This window comes from Mugil cephalus, chromosome 19 (genome assembly GCF_022458985.1).
Source record: "Mugil cephalus isolate CIBA_MC_2020 chromosome 19, CIBA_Mcephalus_1.1, whole genome shotgun sequence".
NCBI lineage: Eukaryota > Metazoa > Chordata > Actinopteri > Mugiliformes > Mugilidae > Mugil > Mugil cephalus.
The window spans coordinates 5,571,327-5,592,853 of record NC_061788.1 but is presented as its reverse complement, the minus strand read 5'-3'; the positions used below and the strand labels follow the sequence as shown (position 1 = coordinate 5,592,853).

The window sequence follows — 21,527 nt, the reverse complement described above, 5'->3', positions numbered from 1 at the left end:
TGGAAATAAATCTCTCCTTTTATGCCATTACTTCGCAAATATTGGTAATACATTAAGGAAGCATTAAGGGCCAAACAGTCTGGTGCAGGCCATGCTCTGGATCCAGGCACAAAAACACAAAATGGAAGTTAATGTACTGTATGTGAGTTAAGCTTTAAATCAGGGCCGTTAAAAGGATTTTACTTCAGGGGCCACATGCAATCCAATTTCAAGGGGGCCAGACAAACACTGTAATATAATTACCTATAAAGGAAAAAAGACAAATTTTCCCTTTCTTTTAATGCAAAGAAGTACACTATGAAAATGTTTACATTTAATAAAGTGCAATTTTGGTGCATTGTTGCCATCTGCTATTGAGTTCTAGGTCCCGGACCTCCTGCATGTCTTTGATCTACCCAGAAGACCCCACCCCTCCTCAGGGTAGATCAAAAATGAGCTTCCCACAACTCTTTCCTGCAGCTGTTTCACAATAAGAGCATTATTAAGAAATGAATGGTGTAAGCCCACTGAAACAGTTTTATAATTTGAAACGGATGCAGATGTAATTAGAGAAACAAAGTCCTGTTACCCTCTGTAGTTTAGGTAGATAAGGGTTGCACTAGTAATATAATCCTTTTTTATAACTATTATATTCATGGACCCCTTGCAATTACAGCCCAGACCACTAGGCAGCTGCAGACATAATTTCTGCACTTTGCAAATTCATCCCACGGACCAGATTGTACCTTTAGGCAGGCCAAGTTTTGCCCCCGGGCCTAATGTTTGACACCCTTAAAATTAAACACACAAAAATATTAAACAGTAGAGTAGGTTCCGAAAACACTGCCGACAAAGCATACCATTCATCTGCTGTGACTAAAACTTCCTAATTTAAAGCTGCACTGCAGATTTGTATTAAACAGGGCCAACCCTAACACTAAGTCTTATATCCAAGCTCTCGCCGTGCGACTTCATTCCCCGCTGGTTAAGCTAATTAGCACCAGGTAAATCCCTCCGTGTTTTGTAGTATACAAGAGTTTTAAATCTGTCTTTGCCAACGTTTACTCTGTGGCAAACCAGCAATGGTTGCCAGAGCAGCCAGAACCATAGAAACCAAGGTGGAAGTAAGAGTTTGTTGGAGGAATGAGAGTTTTACAATGTAACACGAATTCACCTTCTCTGACTTTCAGGAAGAATAAATAAAGTGTTTGGAAGCCGAGAATGAAAAATGTGTTCAGAAGGAGGATTAGTCAGGAGAGAGTCACTGATGGGGAGGACAAACACGGATTAACATTGGCCTGACTTTTTCCTGTTGGAGAGCACTGAAAGAGAGGAATGTAATGGACAGAGGGACGGTAAGCATGTGTCACATGCACTGTTTCTGTACTGACACAAGGGGGAGACAAAAGTATATTTTTATATTTAAAGGGACGCCAGTACAAGAGTTTTTGATGGCAAGCATAGAGGGACAATGTGTCCCCACTTCCTTGCATTGGACAAACTGACGCTAATTTTGGTGACCCGGCTACACAAGACTCGTGTTTCATTTAAACAGTTACGAGGAAATGTTGGTTTACACACTGTACTTATTATTAAAAATTATTTTTTACAACTCTCTCAGTCCCATGGGACCACTTTATGGAGCGGTTGGCATAGCAACTGGTGGTCGCTATTACTTCACATCCTGTTTCTATAGTGTCAAATAACTAACTAAAATTTTAAAAATGCACTTGAACAGGTAACGGCATTATATTAACTACCTAAAACGACTGAAACCATCTTTGAAAAAAATGAATTGGAACGTATTTTAGTTTGTCCAAAGTCCCACCCAATAACATGGAGGAGGTGGAGCTTATGACCCACACTGCGGCCTTCAGTCACCAGGGGGTGCTGTACTTGCCTCGGCTTCACTTTTGAGAAGCAGTTCTGCTGCCCATCTTTAAACAGTCTGATAACCAAGTACAAGCACCAATACCTGAGGCAAGCAGTGCAAAATAACGCAGACAGGGAGTCATTACTAAAAGATTTGATGTCTCTTAAACCTAGACTCAATTATAGTCTAGAGGACAAGTGATTAAACAAACAGTCCTTTGTCTTTTAAGCCCACTTTTTAATTAATTCAGGAAACGAATGCAAAGTCAATTTGTCAACCCAGATTTCTTTCCGGATTGCAAAATATGTATAAACCAGGAACAAATAATGACTTAATCATTAGTAAAGCTGTGGGTTTGTATCTGTACCCATATCCATGGTAATTCATCCAACAGCAACTTGCATGACAAAAGAAATAGGGAAAGAAATTAAAACGACAACAAAAAAAAAACACACTTAAGATACTTAGAACCTGTCAGTTTCTACAAAGTGAGTGTGTGCGTTGTCCTGTTTATTGAAATACTCAGCGGGAGCATGTTATCAGCGTCTGTTTCTTACAGATCATTCTTAATTATCCTGTTCCTAACTCTGCATCCCACCGAGAATTCAGTCACACATGGGAAGGGGGGAAAAAACAAGAGGCAGCCATATGTCTCTGTGTTTACACAACTTGGATAATATTAATGTGGAAAGTGTACAGTGAGCATATAGTATGTTACTTCTTTAGCTGCCACTTAGTCGAGCCTAATTGGTGCACACAGCATTAATTAAAATAAGTGACTGAAAAAAGGGAGATTCTATACAGAACGTCATGCCAAGAAGTGGAAAATGTGTCTTTGCAGGATCCGAGGCTCGGCGAGGCTGGTTTCAGTGAAGTGATACATGCAGAAGACGTATTACACACTTGGTGGATTTTTATCCACGCTTTCTGCCACAGTGGGAAATCAACACACCAACCAACCTACATTCATTTCAGTGATTCTCCACGGACTGAGAACACTGTATGTTTTTGTGCATTGAAACGTCGCCATCTAGTGAGCGTTTGGTCAAATTGCAGGATGTTTTCTCTTTTAATTTCTCTATCAAATCTTTGTTTTACCCAGTCATTTGTCATTACAGCCTTAATCACTCACCGTGGCACACGAGTATCCACGGATATCTGCGGCATATTTAAACGTTAATGCGAACGGGTTTGTTTGGGTGGATGCATGAAAACACACACTCCGGACCTGACCAGGAGGATTATTTTGGCTCTGCAGACACAACACAGGACTAAAGCACGTCCGACGTCCCTTTTGTTGGGGCCTCACGCCCGGAAACACTTTCTGCAGACTGAGGCTTAGTGCCTTCGCATTATTGTGTAACGTGTTAAGCTTTGCATGCCTGTCAAATTCTCTATAACCACTAATGCGAGCATGGTGACACACCTCGCAGATTCGTTCTAATTAACAGTATTGAAGCTGCTTAAATTTTAATTAATTCGATAATATTTAATAATATAGGAAGCTTACATGCACCATTTGTAGTCTATGTGCAGTAATTATTAGTAAAAGCAAGACTCTCGCGTGTGCTCTCAAGATGTGCAAGTGACATTAAACTAATTAGATGGCGTTTGTTACTTAATTAAACTTTTATTTGGCCAGACTGAGATACGTGCTCAAGATGATTCACTGTATGAATTTACCACCCAGTATTTCTGTATGGATTTAAATAATGTTGTACAAGGTGGTTGTAAATGTTTTATTAGTACAGTCCTGAGTAGAGGAGGAGTGGTATCCAGCAGTGTTGTCCCTTTAGCCTTTACAGCCGTTCTGTTGACTGTTCCACATCAATAAAGGAAATAAAAACGTTACAAACATTGCAGTGAATATCGTCCGTGGCACGTTTTTAAAGGTGGAGCCACACTAGTTGCTCTGAATGTGTACTAAAGACTTAATTGGGTTGATACCCTTAGAGTACCGTAGGCTGGACTCGTCATGTCTGTCAGCAGCTTAATGCACCTTGTGCGTTTTTATATAAGATTTTTCTGGTGGACAGTTTTTGTGGTACATTAATGGATTTAGATCACATCTCCGCATCGTTTCTGTCCGAAAAGGCCAGAGCAGCAAAATGGTGTAAATGTCACGCATCAAACTTTAATTTCAGCAGAGCGCTTTCTGAACCCTTTCGATCCAAAGCCCCCAAACAGCCGCCTGTGCACATGGCTCAGTTCCCTCGTTCGGGGCCCCGGTCCACGCTGAGATTGGCTTTGATTTTAATGATGTGTCGTCAGTCATCTGGAATGGCTTCATCCATCCACTTCATGTAAGCCAGACTGCCGTCCTCCACGGGGAAACTGAGGACTTCTGGGTTGGCATAGGGATGAAGGGACCTTGAAGGGACACACACACACATAATCCAGTTTGTTTATACAGGTTAATAATTACTATATATCTGTACTTATTGTAGTAGGTAACTGATGTTCCTACTTTGTCCACTAGGGGTCATACTGTTTAAATAAAGATCAGAGTCGTATATTGGAAAGAGTCTGTCCAACTAGTGACTGTACGGCATCCACAGAGAAGTGGCAATAACAGAGAATAAAACTGGATTAAAAGTCAAAATATGCCACAGTGATCGGGAAAACACAGGGGAACCTTTTCCCCAGTGAACAAAAACAGAGAAAGTTATTGGAGCAGAAGGTTAAAAGGAGTAAGTGGATGTCAACTGATTTCTCACTGTTATGTGTCAATGTCTCTCTTTGACGCTCGTTAAGATTTTATACAGGAAAAATGGAGTCATATCATCACTAATGTGAACCTTGATCTCAAAAACACTGCGTTACACATCAATGAAGTTTGAAGTTAACCTAGCCTTATGCTAGCCTTATGCTAGCTAGTTATCTAGACTAAAGGCTTAGAAAAATTTATAGGCCCGTTAATGGTGGGAATAAGTGATTTATTTCAACATAGCACATCCACCCCATAGGGTTACACTGTAGAATCTTCCCTCTGATGTAGCAAACATGGCGCCCATGATTTCAGTTGACCAGACTAATATACGGCTCTGATAAAGATTTCCAGATGAAGATTATTTTTGGTGCTTTATATGATCTGTAAGTTGTGCTGTGTAAATGATAAACATAGTATTGTTAAAACTGCACTAAAACAAAGGGAAATATGCAGAGTTATCATAATGTATAGGTTATTATTATGTTTTATGTTGTGTTATGTAGTCCTTCTCTACTATTTATTTTTATCTCCACCACTTAACTACTGACTTCATGCGGAGCAGACGCTTTTTGTGTTCGTGCCGGCTGGTGACAGTGCACTGACACAGCGTAACTAGTTGAATTCACTGGTGTCAGGAAAAAGAACTGTTAATGATTGATGGTGTTTTTCATGTACTATGTATGAGCTCTCTTGGCGAACAGAGCTTATCATGAATTCATGTACACTGACGCAGAGAAACACCTGCTTGTGCAACGGTATATTAAAATACATTCATATCTATGCATCTGCTTCTGAATGTCCATGTTTAAACTCATTTTCAAACTGCGTTTTCCTCTCGTACACACACAGAGACTGGCAGTGATGTGAATGTAATTTAATCCAGTTGCAGCAATGACAAGCAACAACATCTAGTTCACATATCCGGCATAACATTATGACCACCTTCCTAATTTTTCCTGGTGTCTGGTAGGAGATTGTTGTTAGTGGGGGGCCTTTGGGTGCTGTGAGTTAAGTCCCACAGATGTTTGATCAGTTTGGGATCTAGTGAATTTGGAGGCCAGTTTTTCATGTTTTTTTTTGTTTGTTTTTGAGCTGGATACTGTTTTTGTCTGTGTCAGGCTGCATCCTGCTGTCATTGCTATGGGGTGGGGGTGCCTGGCCTGGTTTAGATGAGGGCTACATGTCTATGTTACATCCACACAAAAGCCAGGTCTAAAAGTTTCGCAGCAGAACATTGAATTGACACAAAACGGTCGATGTTATTCACTTCTCCTGTCAGTGGTTTTAATAGCATTTAATACATGCACACCGCAAGTATTAACATTTAAAAATCTAAAAATTCCAAATATAAGTAAAAATTGACCAATCTCGACACATTAAGCAGCCTCTTACCTCACATAACCTATGACTTGCTGGATCCTGGAGGTCTTGGTTTTCACCAGCTGCAACAACAGTGACATCTCATCTTACATATGATCTATTTCAACATGCCCGCTCACGTGCTGATCTCAGAGGGCTTACCATTAGGATTTCACTAGCATCCTGGATTTCACCTTTCCAGTAGTACCTAAAGAACAAGAGAACACGACACGTTAGTTACACAGCGCCAGTGACTTAATTTGAGAGACTGCAAGTCATAAAGGAGTGAAAAATAACAGAAAGATAAAAGCTTTCATGAAAAACTATTTACCAAAAGAACGCGGCAATCAAGCGACGCCTAACCATTTATTACGGTCGCTATGATTTAACGGACCCGTTCCTGACAGGCTTTTATGATGTCAAGGTGCAAAACTGCCGCTCTCCGCTCTAAACGTGGTGTATTATATGAATCGTGAAATATCGCACACCGGCTCAAAAACAAACATTTAAGCGTCTTTCATCATAAATGCTGACATTTAGGAGGAATACACCTGAATGTAGCTGAAGCTCATCCATTACCTGCACTCTGATCGCCTCCATTACTAACCCTTAGCTAATCTAACCACATTCTCAAACACTGGTGTAACATTTGTATTCAGTTAGCCCTCTTGCACTCCCCCCCCCCCCCCCCCCCTTGTTCCTTGTGTGGTTATGCATTAGCAGGAAAGCTAATCCATGCATGTAAAAAAAAAACACGCCCTTGTTGAAGGCCGACTGCCATTCAAGTTTTCGGTAAAAGCATTCAGCTGCTGCCCAAATATGCAGCAGGAAAGAAAAGAGGAACTCCTGTGTTAATGCTAAGCTAGTCTTTGTGGTTGTGAGTCAGTTGTGCAGACAAGATATATTTCAAGGTAGGGGTCAAGTTTGATTTACATTGTGGAGGTCTTGGAGAGAATGTTAATACTGGCCGCCAGCCGTCTCTCCGTGATGGCCCTGGAGGAAAATAAAGCATAATGGTAGAGACGGTTGATACAGATGAAAACAAAAAAAAGAGGAAATGTTAAACACAAGCCACCAGCTGTTTATAAATCACAGCGTGAAACTGAGCCCTTCATTATGGTTCTCATCAAGCAGGTTTACAGAGCGGAGGTTTCAGAAAAGAGCTCAGCTAATATTATATTTTACTACCACTCTGGCCGTGTCCCCATCCCCAAGTCGGGGCCTGTGAAGAAGGTGATTTACATATCTAGGAACGGCACTGTGGCAACTTCCTTGATGTGTGGCTAATAGATAAGAACTCATTTACATGCAGCTAATATACCAACTGAAAGGATGTGCTAAAACAGCGGTCGACTCCACTTGTGGGGTTGACGAGATCGTATCTGTTCTCTACACAGAAAAGTCCAACTTAAGTTGTGCATACAGACTAAGAAATGGGTTTAATCGCTCTGACTTATTTGCAATCCACATAAGAAGACAAAAGATTTGAATTTAAATAAAAGGAACCACATTAAAGGAACTGTTAAACATTTTGGAAAGTACTATTTTCAGATAAGAATACCTTTCTATACAGAAAACAAACAAAGTCAATTAGCTTAGCAAAATATAAAGACAAGGAATGACGCTCTCTCGATCTTCTTCCTCTGGTATATTTAATCTGTGTAAAACAGAACCTGAAGTTGTGTTTGTTTCTCCACATTTCTGTCGACCTATCGCTGCATCCAAAAGTCTGTGCTAACATGCTATTGCTAAAACAATATGTGGATTTTTTTTTTTTGCACAAACTGCGTTCATTTTCTGGAGAAAGATGGTAGTAGATAAGCACTCAACACTAGGCAAGCAAATATCTCAAAATGCATTGCAGTAGAGGTTCAAAGGTTGCCACTGTGATGAATATGATATATGTTAAACCAGGGGTATCAAACTCATTTTAGTTGAGGGGCCACATACAGCCCACTTTCACCTCAATGGGGTTGGGCCAATAACACAATAGCATATTAACCTATAAATAAAGGAAAAAGTGCAATTTCTGTATAGTTCTAGGTCACAGTGTTGCGTTATGTCCACAACTCTAAAACTGTGTGAAACCCAGGAATAGCAGTTACTTTTACTGGAAATGTCTTCAATGTAATTTTTGCACTATGCAAATTCATTCTTAGGTCCAGATTAGACCTTCTGATGTGCTGCTTTTGGCCCGCGGGCTGTATGTTTGACACCTGTGTGTTAAATGAAACGGTTTCATTTTCCGAGTTTGAACATGAACATCACCTCTTTGTGGTATTCACAACCTTATTCATCTCCAATAAACTCAGAGTTCTTGATGTATTATAATTTAGTCATAAAGTTCTCTTTGCAATTTTATGATACGTTTGAGGAAAATGTCCTTTCCGTCAAACATAACAGAAGACAAAATGCAGTTTTTAAGCGAAGGTTTCTATTATTAAGGGAAAACAAAATCCAAACCTACATGGCTCTGTGTGAAAGAAGTGATTGTCCCCTAATCCTAATAACTGGTTAGGGCACCCTTAGCAGCAACAACTGTAATCAAGCCTTAACTTGCAATGAGTCTTTTCCATCTCGGTGGAGGAGTTTTGTTCCACTCATCTTTGCAGAATTGCTGTAATTCAGGGTTTTTGATCATGAACCGCCTTTTTAAGGTCATGCCACAGCATCTCACTAGGATTCAGGTCAGGACTTTGACTAGGCCACTCCAAAGTCTTCATTTTGTTTGTCTTCATCCATTCAGAGGTGGACTTGCTGGTGTGTTTTGGATCAGTGTCCTGGTGTAGAACCCAAGTTCTCTTGAGGTCACAAACAGATGGCTGGCCGAATTGTCTCGTTTGACTTCGCTTACACTTTCTCTTGATCTTCTCACTTCTTTTCTGTGAAGAGGTAAGACTTGAGAAGTGGAAAGTCCATGGAAAGGACGTGCTCACGTGTTCTGTATAATCGCCATTTTGAGATGTTCGTGCACTGATATAAAATAATGTTAATACAGACAAGAGTTAGAGCTGTTTCCTGTTGTACAGAGAACTGCTCTCCACGGGTAAAAATAAACCTGCTTCACATATAGAAGAACTGGCTGGACAGCCGTCATTTGAACAACACTTTGAGGACAGAAGAATTGCCATCACAATTTGGTGTCAGAAGTGGGATACCAGGCTGATCGCCGTCTCTGTGGACGGCGGTTGGTCCAGGATTATTCCTGCTACACCCTGAACATTTAAGGACGAGTGAAACGGGCATCGGAGATGCCTTAACTGAATGAAAAGGCCGCTCAAAAAAGATGGGTAAGAAAGAACTTTTATTCCATGTCAAAACATCCGTAAATTGAGTTCGCCTGTCAGGAAACCATTTTTGCCGGGGAAAAAAAATGTGTTAGAGTCCAATTGGGACCGTTTAGAGTCCGGTTGGAAAAATGGGCTCCAATGGCAGTAAAGGTCAATCTCCGGATGAGAATTGTCAGTCCCCCATATGCCAGGCAATGAAAAAAGAAACATGGTAATAAATCTGTGCAATGTATGTCTAAGTGGAGCAGTGAACAAGGTTTCCCAAGTGAGGGCAGCCTGAGCGAAAATCAGTTGAGAAAATTGCAAGAAAGTATACAGAAAGACATAGATAGAAGAAGAGCAAAAGTAAAGTGAATGGAAGGAAACTGCAAGAGTTGGAGAATGAAATGGATGTGTGGAAATTGTGGATGGATGAATGTGAACTCAGGCAGAGAAAGCAGTTGCAGGAACAGATGCCTTTGAATGTGAGTGGTAGTGGAAGTGAGGAAGGACAGAAAGGGAAAGATAAACTGCCAATGCACACAACTACACCCACATCGGGACATTATCCCAGCCTGTCAGAGGTCCGCAGAATGGATGATGAGCTGGACGTTCCACCACCATACAAACCGCCACCGAGCACAGCTCCATCGTTACAGTCAAGCAAGCTGTCAGACGCCAGTGCTCAGAGTGGACTACCTACATCAACTCCCAGCCATTCTTCCTCCCTGCTCTCAGGGAAAAAGACTTGATTTTACTTTGAAAAGATTCTCCGATACCTTGACAGATCTGTATTTTGATGATGATTATTGTGCTTAGTCTGTCACTGTCACAGATATACAGAAGAACTTCTATCATGTCTCTGGCTCTGTACCTCATGTTTGTCTAACCAAACCTACTGCAGGTTCCTGGAAGAGCGTGGGCGAGTTTATGAAGAAGCCCACCCCACACAAGTGCGTGACTACAACCCTTCCCCCACCAGACCATAGCTCCTCTATTCTAAATCAACTATGCTCTGTGCAGCTCGTGGTGAGCCCCTCCCCCTCCTACTTTGTGGTCTACCAGTAAACATGACGCAGGTGTCATTAAATAATGTCCTCCAGTTCAAACTGTACCAAAATCAGACTACAGATCACAACAACATCAATATTCCTGTCAAAAAGTTTAGCCTGGAAGGACAGAGCGACAATAGCTGAATTTACCGCCTGCAGGTCCTGCACAAAACTCCACTCGGTAGGCTAACTCCAAATGTACCTAACCCCTGTACTGTCCCCGTTCACCCAGACTCTCAGTTTTGGTTTGCCTTCCAATTCGAAGGGAAGAAATACACTTGGACTCGTCTCTGTCAGGGGTTAACATGCAACTCCACCATCTTCTGTGAGGCTCTAGGTTGGAGTCTCTCCTCTCTGACACTTACTCCAGGGACGGCGCTGTTACTATATGTCGATGACTTGCTGATATTTGCTCCTTCCAAACAACAGTCAGTGCGTTTACATGCACGTGAAAAAAACGAATTATTGCCTTAATCGGACTATAACAGGAGAACTTAAGTGCATGTAAACATGTCCGATTGAGACACCCAGATAATGCGATTGAAATCTGAGTTTTCATCGGATAATGCGTGTGCGCATGCTCCACGACCGCTGCGCTGGTGTGTGACCCAGGAATAAACACGTCCAAGAAAGCCGGGCGTAGAAGAAGAAGAAGAGAAACGGAGCCGTCTGAGGGATAGCGCGGATCTTACCTGCACCAGAAGTAGCGCGAACATTACGTACAAGATTAAAAAATGTTCTAATATCTGTCTGGATGTTGTTTGAGATGCCGGTCCGCCGCATGAACGACTCTAATTTATTATATCATGTAATAGGTCAACCCGAAAATCGGGCCGTATTAACGTGGTATTATCTCGCTGAAAAGACACGTATCGCCACCTTGTGTGGAAGAGGAGAACAGTTATTCGATTTTTTTGCGCTGCATGTAAACTGGGACAAGGACTGTAATGAGAAAGTCGAATTTTGAGCATAGCTCGATTAAGCTCTGCATGTAAACACACTGGGTGAGACAAAGACACAGGGACACTTCTCTGCTATCTTGCTGCAGAAGGCCATAAAGCCTCCTTGAGCAAACTTCAGTTAATCAAAGACACTGTTGCTACTAAAAAACACGTGAGCATACGCCACTGCAAAAACGACTGCATTAAAACCCACTTCCTCTCTTTCTTGTAACCCTCTCTCTTGCTCCATTTCTCACGTTTCCTCCTGCTTCCCTCTCTGATCTCTCTTCCAATTCAATTATACCCCTGTTGCACGATCACTCTGGTCCGAGTCAGTGCTCCTATCTTGACGGCGTTTGGCATGGCCCTGATCACACCATGTACCTAAAGGAGGAATGTGTGCATCAGTACAAAAATATTGGTTTACAAAAGGCTTCACATCTTTCGCAGCAGATTATTGCTCAAAATGCATGATCTGCGCACAAAACAATCCAGGAAAAACCAAATCCCCCACACACCCAGCAGCACATCCTCCGCCGAACAAACCATTCCAGCACGTCATGATGGATTTCATCGCACGCGAGCTAACCTGTCACCTTTTGAAATTCTTTTTGCAGTTCCACCTAACACCGGAGTGGGCCCTCCAATGGAGACCACTTTATGTGAAGATGCAATGTTGACCAAGGTGTGCCAATCTGCGTGAATCCTGCATGGAGAAGCTTTGCCGACAGGGTAGAGAATAAGCATGCAAGATTCCATTGCTGCGCAAATCATTGTTATCGGCCTTATCTCTACAGCTAGTGCAGTGCCAGGCTCTAGCCATCACCACAGAACGGCCATACTCACTTCCAGATCCACATGTTTATGACAACATCGGCTCGGACAATGCTCCCTCAGACGATGACGAGGAAGCCATGGTGTAAACGCTTCATTCTGTTTTGCTTTGCTCTATATCTGTCCCCCACAAAAACAAATGCAATTTTTCTCTCAACTCATAACCTGTGACGTTCATTGTTAAATCCCGAAAGGAAGTGCTATGATGTTCTCATGTGTTGGTCGTTGATGATACAATCATCTACCTGATCCAGAAGGCCTACTCCTCCCTGGACAGACCCAACACCTCAGTCTGGATCATGTTCTTTGACTTCTCCAGTGCCTTCAACACCATCCAGCCCAGACTGCTGAAGGCCAAACTGGAGAACACGCAGGTTGGTGCTCCCCTCGTCACTTGGGTCGATGACTATCTGACGGGCAGACCACAGTTTGTGAGATGACAGAACTGTGTGTCCGACCGTCTCATTAGTAACATCGGGGCCCCCCAGGGAACTGTACTGTCCCCCTTCATCTTCATCACGTACACTGCTGACTTTGCACTGAGTCGTGTCATCTGCAGAAATTCTCTGATGACACGGCCATTGTGGGGTGTGTTGAGGGGGAGGAGGAGGGAGACTGAGTACAGGGACCTGGTCGACCACTTTGTGAAGTGGTGTGTTGGTGAACCACCAGCAGCTCAACGTGACGAAGGAGATGGTGGTGGACTTCAGGAGGAACAAGCCCCTGCCCTCTCCTGTCTGCATCGGTGGGACGGATGTGGAGATGGTACCTGCGTACAAGTACCTGGGGGTCTCACTGGACAATAAACTGGACTGAGACTGGACTGACTAACACAGAGGCGGTCTACAAGAAGGGCCTCAGCCAGCTTTACAGGTCCTTTAATGCTGTAGATGTTCTATCAGTCTGTTGTGGCGAGCACCATCTTCTTTGCTGTGGTGTCCTGGGGTGCGGGCATCAAGGCAAAGGACGCCAACAGCAACTTCCCCTTTATTCTATTGCATTTTATTGTATTCAAATACTGGACTGCTGTGACAACCTATTTCCCCTTCAGGGATGAATAAAGAAATCTATCCATCTATCTATTTGTAGACTGAAGACCTTTTAACTGTCACGTTTCGCTTACACTTCCTCTTGATCTATTTCCTTATTTTCTATGAATTAATATGACGTAAATCACAGCTTTTTCCTGCTGTACAGAGAGTTACTTTTCTGTCTCTATGTATGCTGTTGCAAACTGCATTTTCTCCATTGTGGGACAAATATAGGTTAGTCTAGTCTAGTCTAACTTCTTCCAGACTGATAGATGTCTTACTTATTTTCTGTCTCATTTGTTCCTGAATTTCTTTGGCTCTCTGCATAGTGTCTTGAGGATCTTCTGGTCTACTTCACTTTGTCAGGCACATCCTATTTAATTTAATTGATTTCTTGGTTGAGAACACGTGTGGCAGTAATCACGTCTGGTTGTGACTAGAGAAATTGAGCTCAGGTGTGATAAACCACAAGGCAAACACTTTTTCACACAGATTTTTTTTTCCTTCATTTGAAAGCAGCATCTTGTGTTTACTTGTGTCACATTTGTCTTATATTTAAATTAGTTTGATCTGTGACAAACATGCGAAAAGAAATCAGGAAGGGGCAAACACATACACCACTTATCACACCACTGTATATAAGCTTTGTCTCCCAAGCGTTTGACTGTCTCGCATTCTTGCACTGTTTATCTACACTGTTTGCACCACAGTGTTTGCACTGTTTTGTGCACATAGGTGTTCACACACAAACTTTATGCTCATGTCCTTGTATTGTATTGTAAGATGAGAGGACGTTCCTCCAGGGACATGAAGCTACTGGAAGACACAGGACTATGTGCAGCCCCTGCTGTATGTGCTTGAAAGGACAGTAACAAACATCTTTGACCTTTAGTGCGTCATATCAGAGTTTATCTTGGCCAAGTGCAATGACTTCCTGAAGTCATGCTGTTGCCATGAGGTTGCCAGGCAACGACCACAATCTGCCACACAACTTCTGCTGTTGCACCAATTAAAATACAATAAGGAAGTCAGTGTTAAGAGATATTGTCAGCATGGACAGGTGTCTTTTATTCCCTTTTTTGTTTTAGTGCACCCGATAAACAATGATATTCTCATCTAAGCTTTAAAAATGTAATAATATTCGACAGAGATTAGTTAAAACAATTGATTTTCAAAGACTGCAAGATGCAAGCTGACCTGCCGATGTCCTTGGCTGCCTGTTCGTTGGGACTGTTGATGAGGAGGACGGAGTAGTGGCCTGGCACATAGCTCCCTGTGAAGACTGAATGAAGCTGGACCCCAATGGACCACAGCCCAGGGTACAGGGACACAGACAGGACCAGGAACTAGAGAAGCGTTACAACAGGACACGGCCGTCAACATCCTGACACATCTGCCTTCCCTCCGTTTGCGCCCATTATAATTATTATTATTTTACCATTTGGATGTTAAGTGCTTGGACGAAGGGGACACGCTTTTAATTATCTCCAGCCCTCTGAAGGGACTGCCATGTTTGGATTGGATTGGATTATCCCCTTATTATTTGGCGCTGTCTGTCACAGACAAATGAGTATTGGCCTTGGCTTGGATGCAGTGACCAATTTTATAATCTGTCCTACTTCCCTTGTACAGCAGACACGTACGATACAAATTATTGTAAAGGAAAAATCCTTTCTAAACCCTTTTAGACTTTTATTGATCCACGAAGGAAATCGCTTGGCCACAGTAGCTCAGTAGGAAAAATAACACAAATCTTAAAAAACACAATTAGGAATAAGTGGAAGATAAAAATATATATGTATATAATATAAAATAATAAATACATTTTAAATTTAAAAAATAAAAATTAAAAATAAATTTATTTACATATTTTTTTTTAAATTATTTTTTGTGTATATATATATATATATGACGAAATATAATAATGAAATATTTCTAAATTACAAGATTGGGGCGAATGCACAAGGACGGAGGCAGAACTTACTGTATACACAGGAAGACTTGTCTCTGTTTCAAGTAAGAAACGTTGATAAAAGTCCACAACATAACTATGTAACTCACCACACATGACATGAGCAGCACCGAGCGGAAGGCAGAGTTGAGGGCAGTCTCTTTATGGCACCGCTGGCACAGCCACTGCATCCTGGTAGTTGCAACAAATGTCATTCCCAGAGTCCGGGGGGAGCGAATGACGGGAGGCGCAAACTGAGCACAACTTCGTCCATAGAACCGCAGACACCTCCAGTGCGTCAGCGACGTCACCTCGAGATGAAAGTCATGAGGAAGAAGCGAACGCACGGCGCGCCACAGGTAGACGGCACTGGGTCAAATCCGGCGATAAACCTCCGAAGCGTTTGATTGGTCGCCGGCGCTTCCTGCTCCGCCGACGACCAATGACGTTTCGAGTTCGACAACCCCACCGCCACCGCCACAGGGCCGCGGTTATAATCGGCTTTGGTGCCAAACAAACATGACTTCTTCTTCGCTGGGGTTGTGTCATTGTTATGGTCACACAGCTGAGCGCAGTAATAAGAGAAAAACAACAAATATGTGAATACCAGTTGGAGAAAAATTGTCTTGGATGAGGGGGCAGTGCTGCAGAGCAGTACAAGGGAAAAAGACAATACAGTAAAACCTATAAATACTGAAAAACTCGTGATAAATGCACATGAAAACATGTTAAAAGATGTGCAAAAGCAAAATACACGCATGCCACATCCATCCTATTGAATGATAAGGGAATTTTAAATGTTGTTTAGTAAATGTGTACAGTGAGCTCAGTGAGTTAATTTTGAACCAGTACTTTACAGTACTCATAGTCCTACTTCTATTTTATGCAGTAATAATACACTTCTTACTTAATAACATTCACGTGACCAGTGATGTGAACATGTGACTGTGGTATGTGCATGTGGTAAAAAACCCATGATTATTTTTTTATTTATTTATTTATTATTTATTTATTTTATGCGGATTTAAAATAAATCCAGCTCAGTCTGCTGCAACATTAAAATTCTGCTTTTTTTCCTCTCTTTAGTCTAAAATCACACTTTTAACTACATTCTGTGAGGGTTTAGGAGAATATGTTAAAATAGCTTTTAACAGCAACCTTTCATCACTGCTCTGTTGCTCACATCCTTTGTGAACTAAAATGTATATTTAAACACACACACACATATAAATATATATGTGTGTGTGTACGTGTCTAATTAACATCCACATGAAGGCCAGGTCCAAAAGTTTCCCAGAAGAACATTTAATTGTCACAAAGTAGTCAGTGTTCTTTACTTCTCCTGTCATAATGTTGTGGCTGATCAGCGTGGTTACCGCGTTTTTCACATGACATGTTTCAGCAGATTGTGTGTGCTATGTACAAAGCGGCGCACTGCCTTGCAATCTCAAAGAGCCCATCTGCTCAACAGAGTTAGTGTAAATAAATGATAAAAGATAAGAGCATTAATGCTGAACTTATTAATAAACCCACTGCAACAAGTCACAGGATCTACATCGACAGCAGCACTGTCTCTACCAGTCTCTAATGAAACACCTGGGACGTTTACTGGTTAGCTGCAATGTTGCAGAGGCTTATTTTAAACACACACAGAAATTCTGAGCCAGGAATTCCAGTTTCTCTTTATTTGCACATCCTCTTTGTGAGCGGGAGGAGCAGTGCAAACACAAAGACAGTGCGAACATGCGCTGAGATGAGCCACGAAACAATTCTTCTTCGTGTGAATGAGGAAAATACAAAACAATCACAGGGTGTTTCAAAGGAAAAATGTTCCAAGTCAGACACGGGATTCGTTTGGAAACGGCGGAGAAATAAACAAACGGTTAAACGAATGTTTTAGCGCTGCATCGAATCCGTCGGCGCGGTTATGAGTTGTGGCGTCAGGGAATATGTGAGGTGTTAGAATTCAGTTCAGCTGAGGTAGAATATCTGTTGCATTTCCATGAAGTTGTTTCATGCTCCACGTCCACATGGTGGAGCTGTGGGTTCGTGCATATCTCGGCGTCTCCATCCCTTCCTTCGTTTCTTCCACTGTGAATAAATAACATGCAGAGTGTTCATTTAGCATGTGCAAAGCTCCCGTCCACTGAAATGAAATGTAAATGCTCCAACACAGCGAGACGTGTGACTCATCCAATCCCTCCCCCTCGCTCCCCTGCCCCTTATTTATTTATTTATTTATTTCCTTGACCTATTGCTTACAAGCCTGGTGTACTTTGTTTTCCTCAACCCTCCCTCCACTCCCCCCCGACACCCTTCTCCACTGGACAAGACACAGATCGGAGGTGTAACAGCAGGGGGCACCACAAGAGCCGCGGCTTAGAACAAACCAATTTATTTCCCAAGCTCACACGAGCTTCATTTGAGAGCCAGTCAGAGAGCTCGAATAGAGCCACTTAAGCCACTGTTCCCCCCCCGACATGAAAGAAGGAAACCAAAATAGAGAGATGGGAAGAAAGCCGAAGGAGCTGGAGGAGAGGCGTTTGATCTGCTCGTTCTGGGGCATCACTCGGAGGGGTGCGCGTCCCCCGAGGAACGCTGAGGCCTGTTTGTCCCCTCAGAAGTCTAAAATAAGAATTTTATTTTTCTATTTGCTCCCCGTGTCTGTTTATATTTAATGAGGTCCACAATAAGAGCAGAGAGGAGAAAATGAGACGGGGATAGGTACAAAGGAATTTGGCAAGACATCGCCTTGCCTAATTTGCCATTAAACTGATCGTGGTGGGATAAGTGTTGCCGCCTCGCTGTGAAACAGGCCACAGTTGCAGCGAGGAGGATTAGAGGCCAATTAAGAGTGAAAAACAGTCATGTGTTTGAAGATGGGCATTGGAGTTTACAGAAAACGCATAGACTGTATATAAATATGGTCTACGCTATTTTCCCAGGGGTACGTGCGCCGGCATCTTGGGAGTTTTGGAGCCAGAGTCTGCGCAGTACGGTCTGAGAGTGGAGCCATGGTATTAATGACCCGACCACGCTTCCATCAGACTCACTAGACTCCCCCTAGGGGGTCCAGGGAGGTACTGCAGGAGGCGGGGTTGCAAAATCTTTGGTTGATTAGACATTTTTATATATTTTTTTTAAATGATTTTTCCCTTCAAGTTACACACCCATACCAATTAGTCAAATAACGAACTAAAACTAAACTTATACAACAATGTACTTGCTTTAGCTTCACTTTAAACCGTCTATGGTCCTTCTAAGGTTCTTCTGCAGACTTTCACCAGTGTTTCCTTCTTCCGCGGCGGCAGTGCTATTACTGCATTCAATAGGAGGTAAAGAAAGAAACTGGACACACTATTGGACACTCAGGTCAGATAAGTCTTAATGATGGGACTTTCCAGGTTGTGATTACCTCGACTGCTTCTCCCAAAGAGGTTAATTAAAAACAAGTCATGGGGGCCGAGCCAGGGAAGTGTCTCCATCACTTCTGTGAACCCCGGCGACCCCTCCATCCTCTCGGACCAAACAAAGCCATCCGTCACAGCTGATTCCTGGGCTGTCTGGCTCCTGCGGGTGCCACTGAAATCCCGGAGTGACTAAAAACACAGAAGTGTATGTTAGCAGAGCCACAACTCTGACAAGTAGCGGGGAGGAAAAAAAATAAATAAAAAAATACACCGCCGCCGAGACATCCCCTACTCAAGTCCCTCAGGTAATGAAACCTCCCCTCTCAAGGATCAGACAAACACCATATCTTGTCATCTTCCCTCCATGCTCTTCCTTGATCTTCTTTTCTTGCCCTCCATGTCATGACCATCGGAGGCCACAAAGCCATTTTTTCAGAAATCCACACTGTCAAGTTATTTGTGCGGCACTCTCCGCCAAAAAAAATAAATAAAAATAAAAAATGCAAAAACTGAGCATATTATGTTTGTGTAGCAAAATGAGCACGCTATGCATATCCAAGACCCAGATCCAATACTTGCCTTGAGGGGAAAAGAACATTGGAGAGACAAAGAGAGAGAAATTGAACATTTTACTTGACTGGGTTTGAGAGAGGAAGAAAGAATCCGGAGCGAAAAATGTTAAATATTCTCATAAATCTGTTCTTGAAGAGTTCACCTGCAGCAACTGAGGGGCTTTAATCACATCATCCTTGATTGGCTGAGAGAAATAAACCTATCCTGAGTGCGGTGTGGTGGTGTGGGGGGGTTGGGGGGGCAACCTCGGCTACAGGAAAAAACCTGTGCCTCCTCATTACACTCTCCTCACCTAGTCGTCTGCAGCCAGCCCGCTCCTTGTGCTGACGCACGTAGAATGATCTTATTCCTTCTCCATTCACAAGCTGAGTGCCCCAAAATTCAGAGAAGGCAGATGCATAATAAGTTCAGACTCCGAGTTAGAGTGCCCGAAGGCAATAACGTGGAGGATGAACAGTGGCGACTTAATGGAAGAAGAGAGCGTGCGTGTGCGAAAGGGGGTTACGTGTGAAAAGGCGTCGCTTCCGACTGCGCCAGTTCTCCGCTGAAATTTGACCAGCGCCTTAATGTGTTTTCCACCGACGCCGCCATGATTGATGACTCTTGAACGGGAAACTATGAAGAGAAATGCACGTGCGTGCGTGCGCCCATGAGAGTTCCAAGCGATGAGAAAAAAAACTGAACAGCACAGGTGGGTTAATGGTGGGCGTCGCGCTCATGCAGGATGCATGCGCCTCCCTGACGCTGTGTGCATGACGATGCCCGCACAAAAGAATTTAGCAAAAGTTTTAAAGGTTCGGCTCTGGAGAGATTCTGTCTGCAAAAGGCGAAGTCGTTTGTTAAAAACAGGGCCCCTGGACAAAATCGATTCACTCATCGATGCCAATGCAGATCAAACTCTGAGCCGGGGAAGTTGAGATGTGGAGCGTGCATCTGGGAGTGTGTGTGATAGACGGACGCCGAACCATCAGCAAGTGCCATTATGGAAATGCAGGAATCACCACAAAAAGGGCAGCCAGAGGCACGCTTAGGGCAACCTTTTATAGAGCCCATAATCAGCCGACCAACTGCCTTCACTCCTGTTTACCCTTTTTATGAGTCACCTCTAAACCCGCAACCACTTCATCTAATCTCTCCTCCACCCATTTCATCGTCGGTGGTAAGAAAGCAGCAGCAGCACCAGCGGCGGCGGCTTCATTCCCGTATTAGCTGTTATCTGTCAGGGTCTTGTTTAGCCCAGCTTATTATTCAGACCTCCGCTGCACGCCTGTTGATAACCTGCAGCTGCAGTGAGCAATTAACACCAGGTGTGCAGGGGGGTTCTAGACGAAGGGACCCGTTCAGTTCAGTTCAGAGCCAGAGGAGGAACAGAGGAGATGAGGTCGGGGGCGGAACAAGGAGGCAGAGAGAAGGACGGAGGGAAGGGGATGGGCAGAAGACCGTTTTGTGGTCGTTCAAAGGGAAATCAATGCTAATGAATGGGGTTGGTTCATGCAACGTGGCGATAAGGAAATGGCCGGCCGAAGAGGACGCTGCGGGGTACGTGTGTGTGTGTTACCGCTAACTGATAAGGATGTTTGGTATCGAGGATGAACAATCCACTTCAACAATATACAGCAAACACAGATGTCCTGACCCATTAGGAAGCGGTCTAAACCAAAGCCCCGCTCAATAGCCGGGCGGCCGCATCGACTGAGCGTCTTCACCTGGTTTGTTGTTGCTTAAACGACGCCGCCAATGCAGATAAGCCGATCAGGCATTTCATTATGACCGCCTTCCAAATATTGTGCAGGTCATCAGAGAATGGATTTGTTAGAGTGTATCCCATGAATACAAATGCCAAAAGTTTCCCAGCGGAATCCCAGAACGAACACCACAGTGTTATTTAATTCTCCTGTCGCCGTACGTAGCGGGCATCTGCAGCCAGATAAAAGCAGATGCGATTTTGTTTTTTAGTCTTTCAAGACGTTCACAGTTGTGACTCAGCCTCAGCAGCCGGCGTGGCCGTATTTGTGCAGTTAAAAAGTCTCAGTCTGTTTCAGAATCTGTTTCGTTAAGTCGCGTATGACAGATTTTGCCGTCAGCTGCGGCCCTCCTATTAACCAATTCATGCTCGTCCGTGAGTAGTCGAGGAAACGGGTTAATTTAACCAGTGGATTAGAGGAGAACGAGGCAAATGCTGCTGGCAATTGCACGTGACTCGAGAAGCTACACAGAGTCAGGTGTGCAACTAGGTGGCGGCGGTGGTGGAGGTGGTGGTGGTAGGGGAGGCTGCACTCAGAGAGGTAATTAAAGTGGGAAGGTGAATAAAAACGCTACAAATTAGCTGCTCGTCTCTGGCGGCATCAGGCGTTTTGCAGGTTGCACGAGTAAACATATTTATTCTGCTCATATTTGTTGGCCTCAACCGTTATTCGCGGCGCTACGATGAATATAGACGGGAGGGGGAGGAGGAGGTGGGTGAGGTTTACAGCGGATAACAATAGAAGCAGGAGCAGGCACAGATCAAACGATTTTATTCTGTTGTAACTGGGAGAAGGGGGCT

The 21,527-nt window shown here is 43.3% G+C and overlaps 1 protein-coding gene across 2 annotated transcripts; it reads right to left on the bottom strand.

Annotated features, from left to right (window-relative positions):
- Positions 1-3,577: 3,577 nt before the first annotated feature.
- On the bottom strand, positions 3,578-15,377 carry zgc:63972 (protein CutA homolog). 2 transcript variants are annotated; one of them, XM_047569040.1, is made up of 6 exons: positions 15,110-15,376; positions 14,246-14,394; positions 6,855-6,914; positions 6,084-6,129; positions 5,955-6,004; positions 3,578-4,222 (listed from the first exon to the last, which is right to left on the bottom strand). In XM_047569040.1, exons 1-6 carry the CDS (start codon positions 15,212-15,214, stop codon positions 4,120-4,122), a joined length of 513 nt encoding a protein of 170 aa, XP_047424996.1. In that variant the 5' UTR covers positions 15,215-15,376; the 3' UTR covers positions 3,578-4,119. The 2 variants fall into 2 exon arrangements, with proteins under 2 accessions (XP_047424996.1, XP_047424997.1); XM_047569041.1 differs by lacking the exon at positions 6,855-6,914 and having other exon boundaries at positions 15,110-15,377.
- Positions 15,378-21,527: the final 6,150 nt, after the last annotated feature.

Bases quoted from the DNA above. Each gene is read 5' to 3' on its own strand.
- zgc:63972 (XM_047569040.1), bottom strand. From the start codon at position 15,214: ATGACATTTGTTGCAACTACCAGGATGCAGTGGCTGTGCCAGCGGTGC. The intron at 6,915-14,245 runs GTCAGCTTGCAT...ATTTTCCTCCAG, and splicing joins GCAGCCAAGGACATCGGCAG to GGCCATCACGGAGAGACGGC. The intron at 6,005-6,083 runs GTAAGCCCTCTG...CTGTTGTTGCAG, and splicing joins ATGCTAGTGAAATCCTAATG to CTGGTGAAAACCAAGACCTC.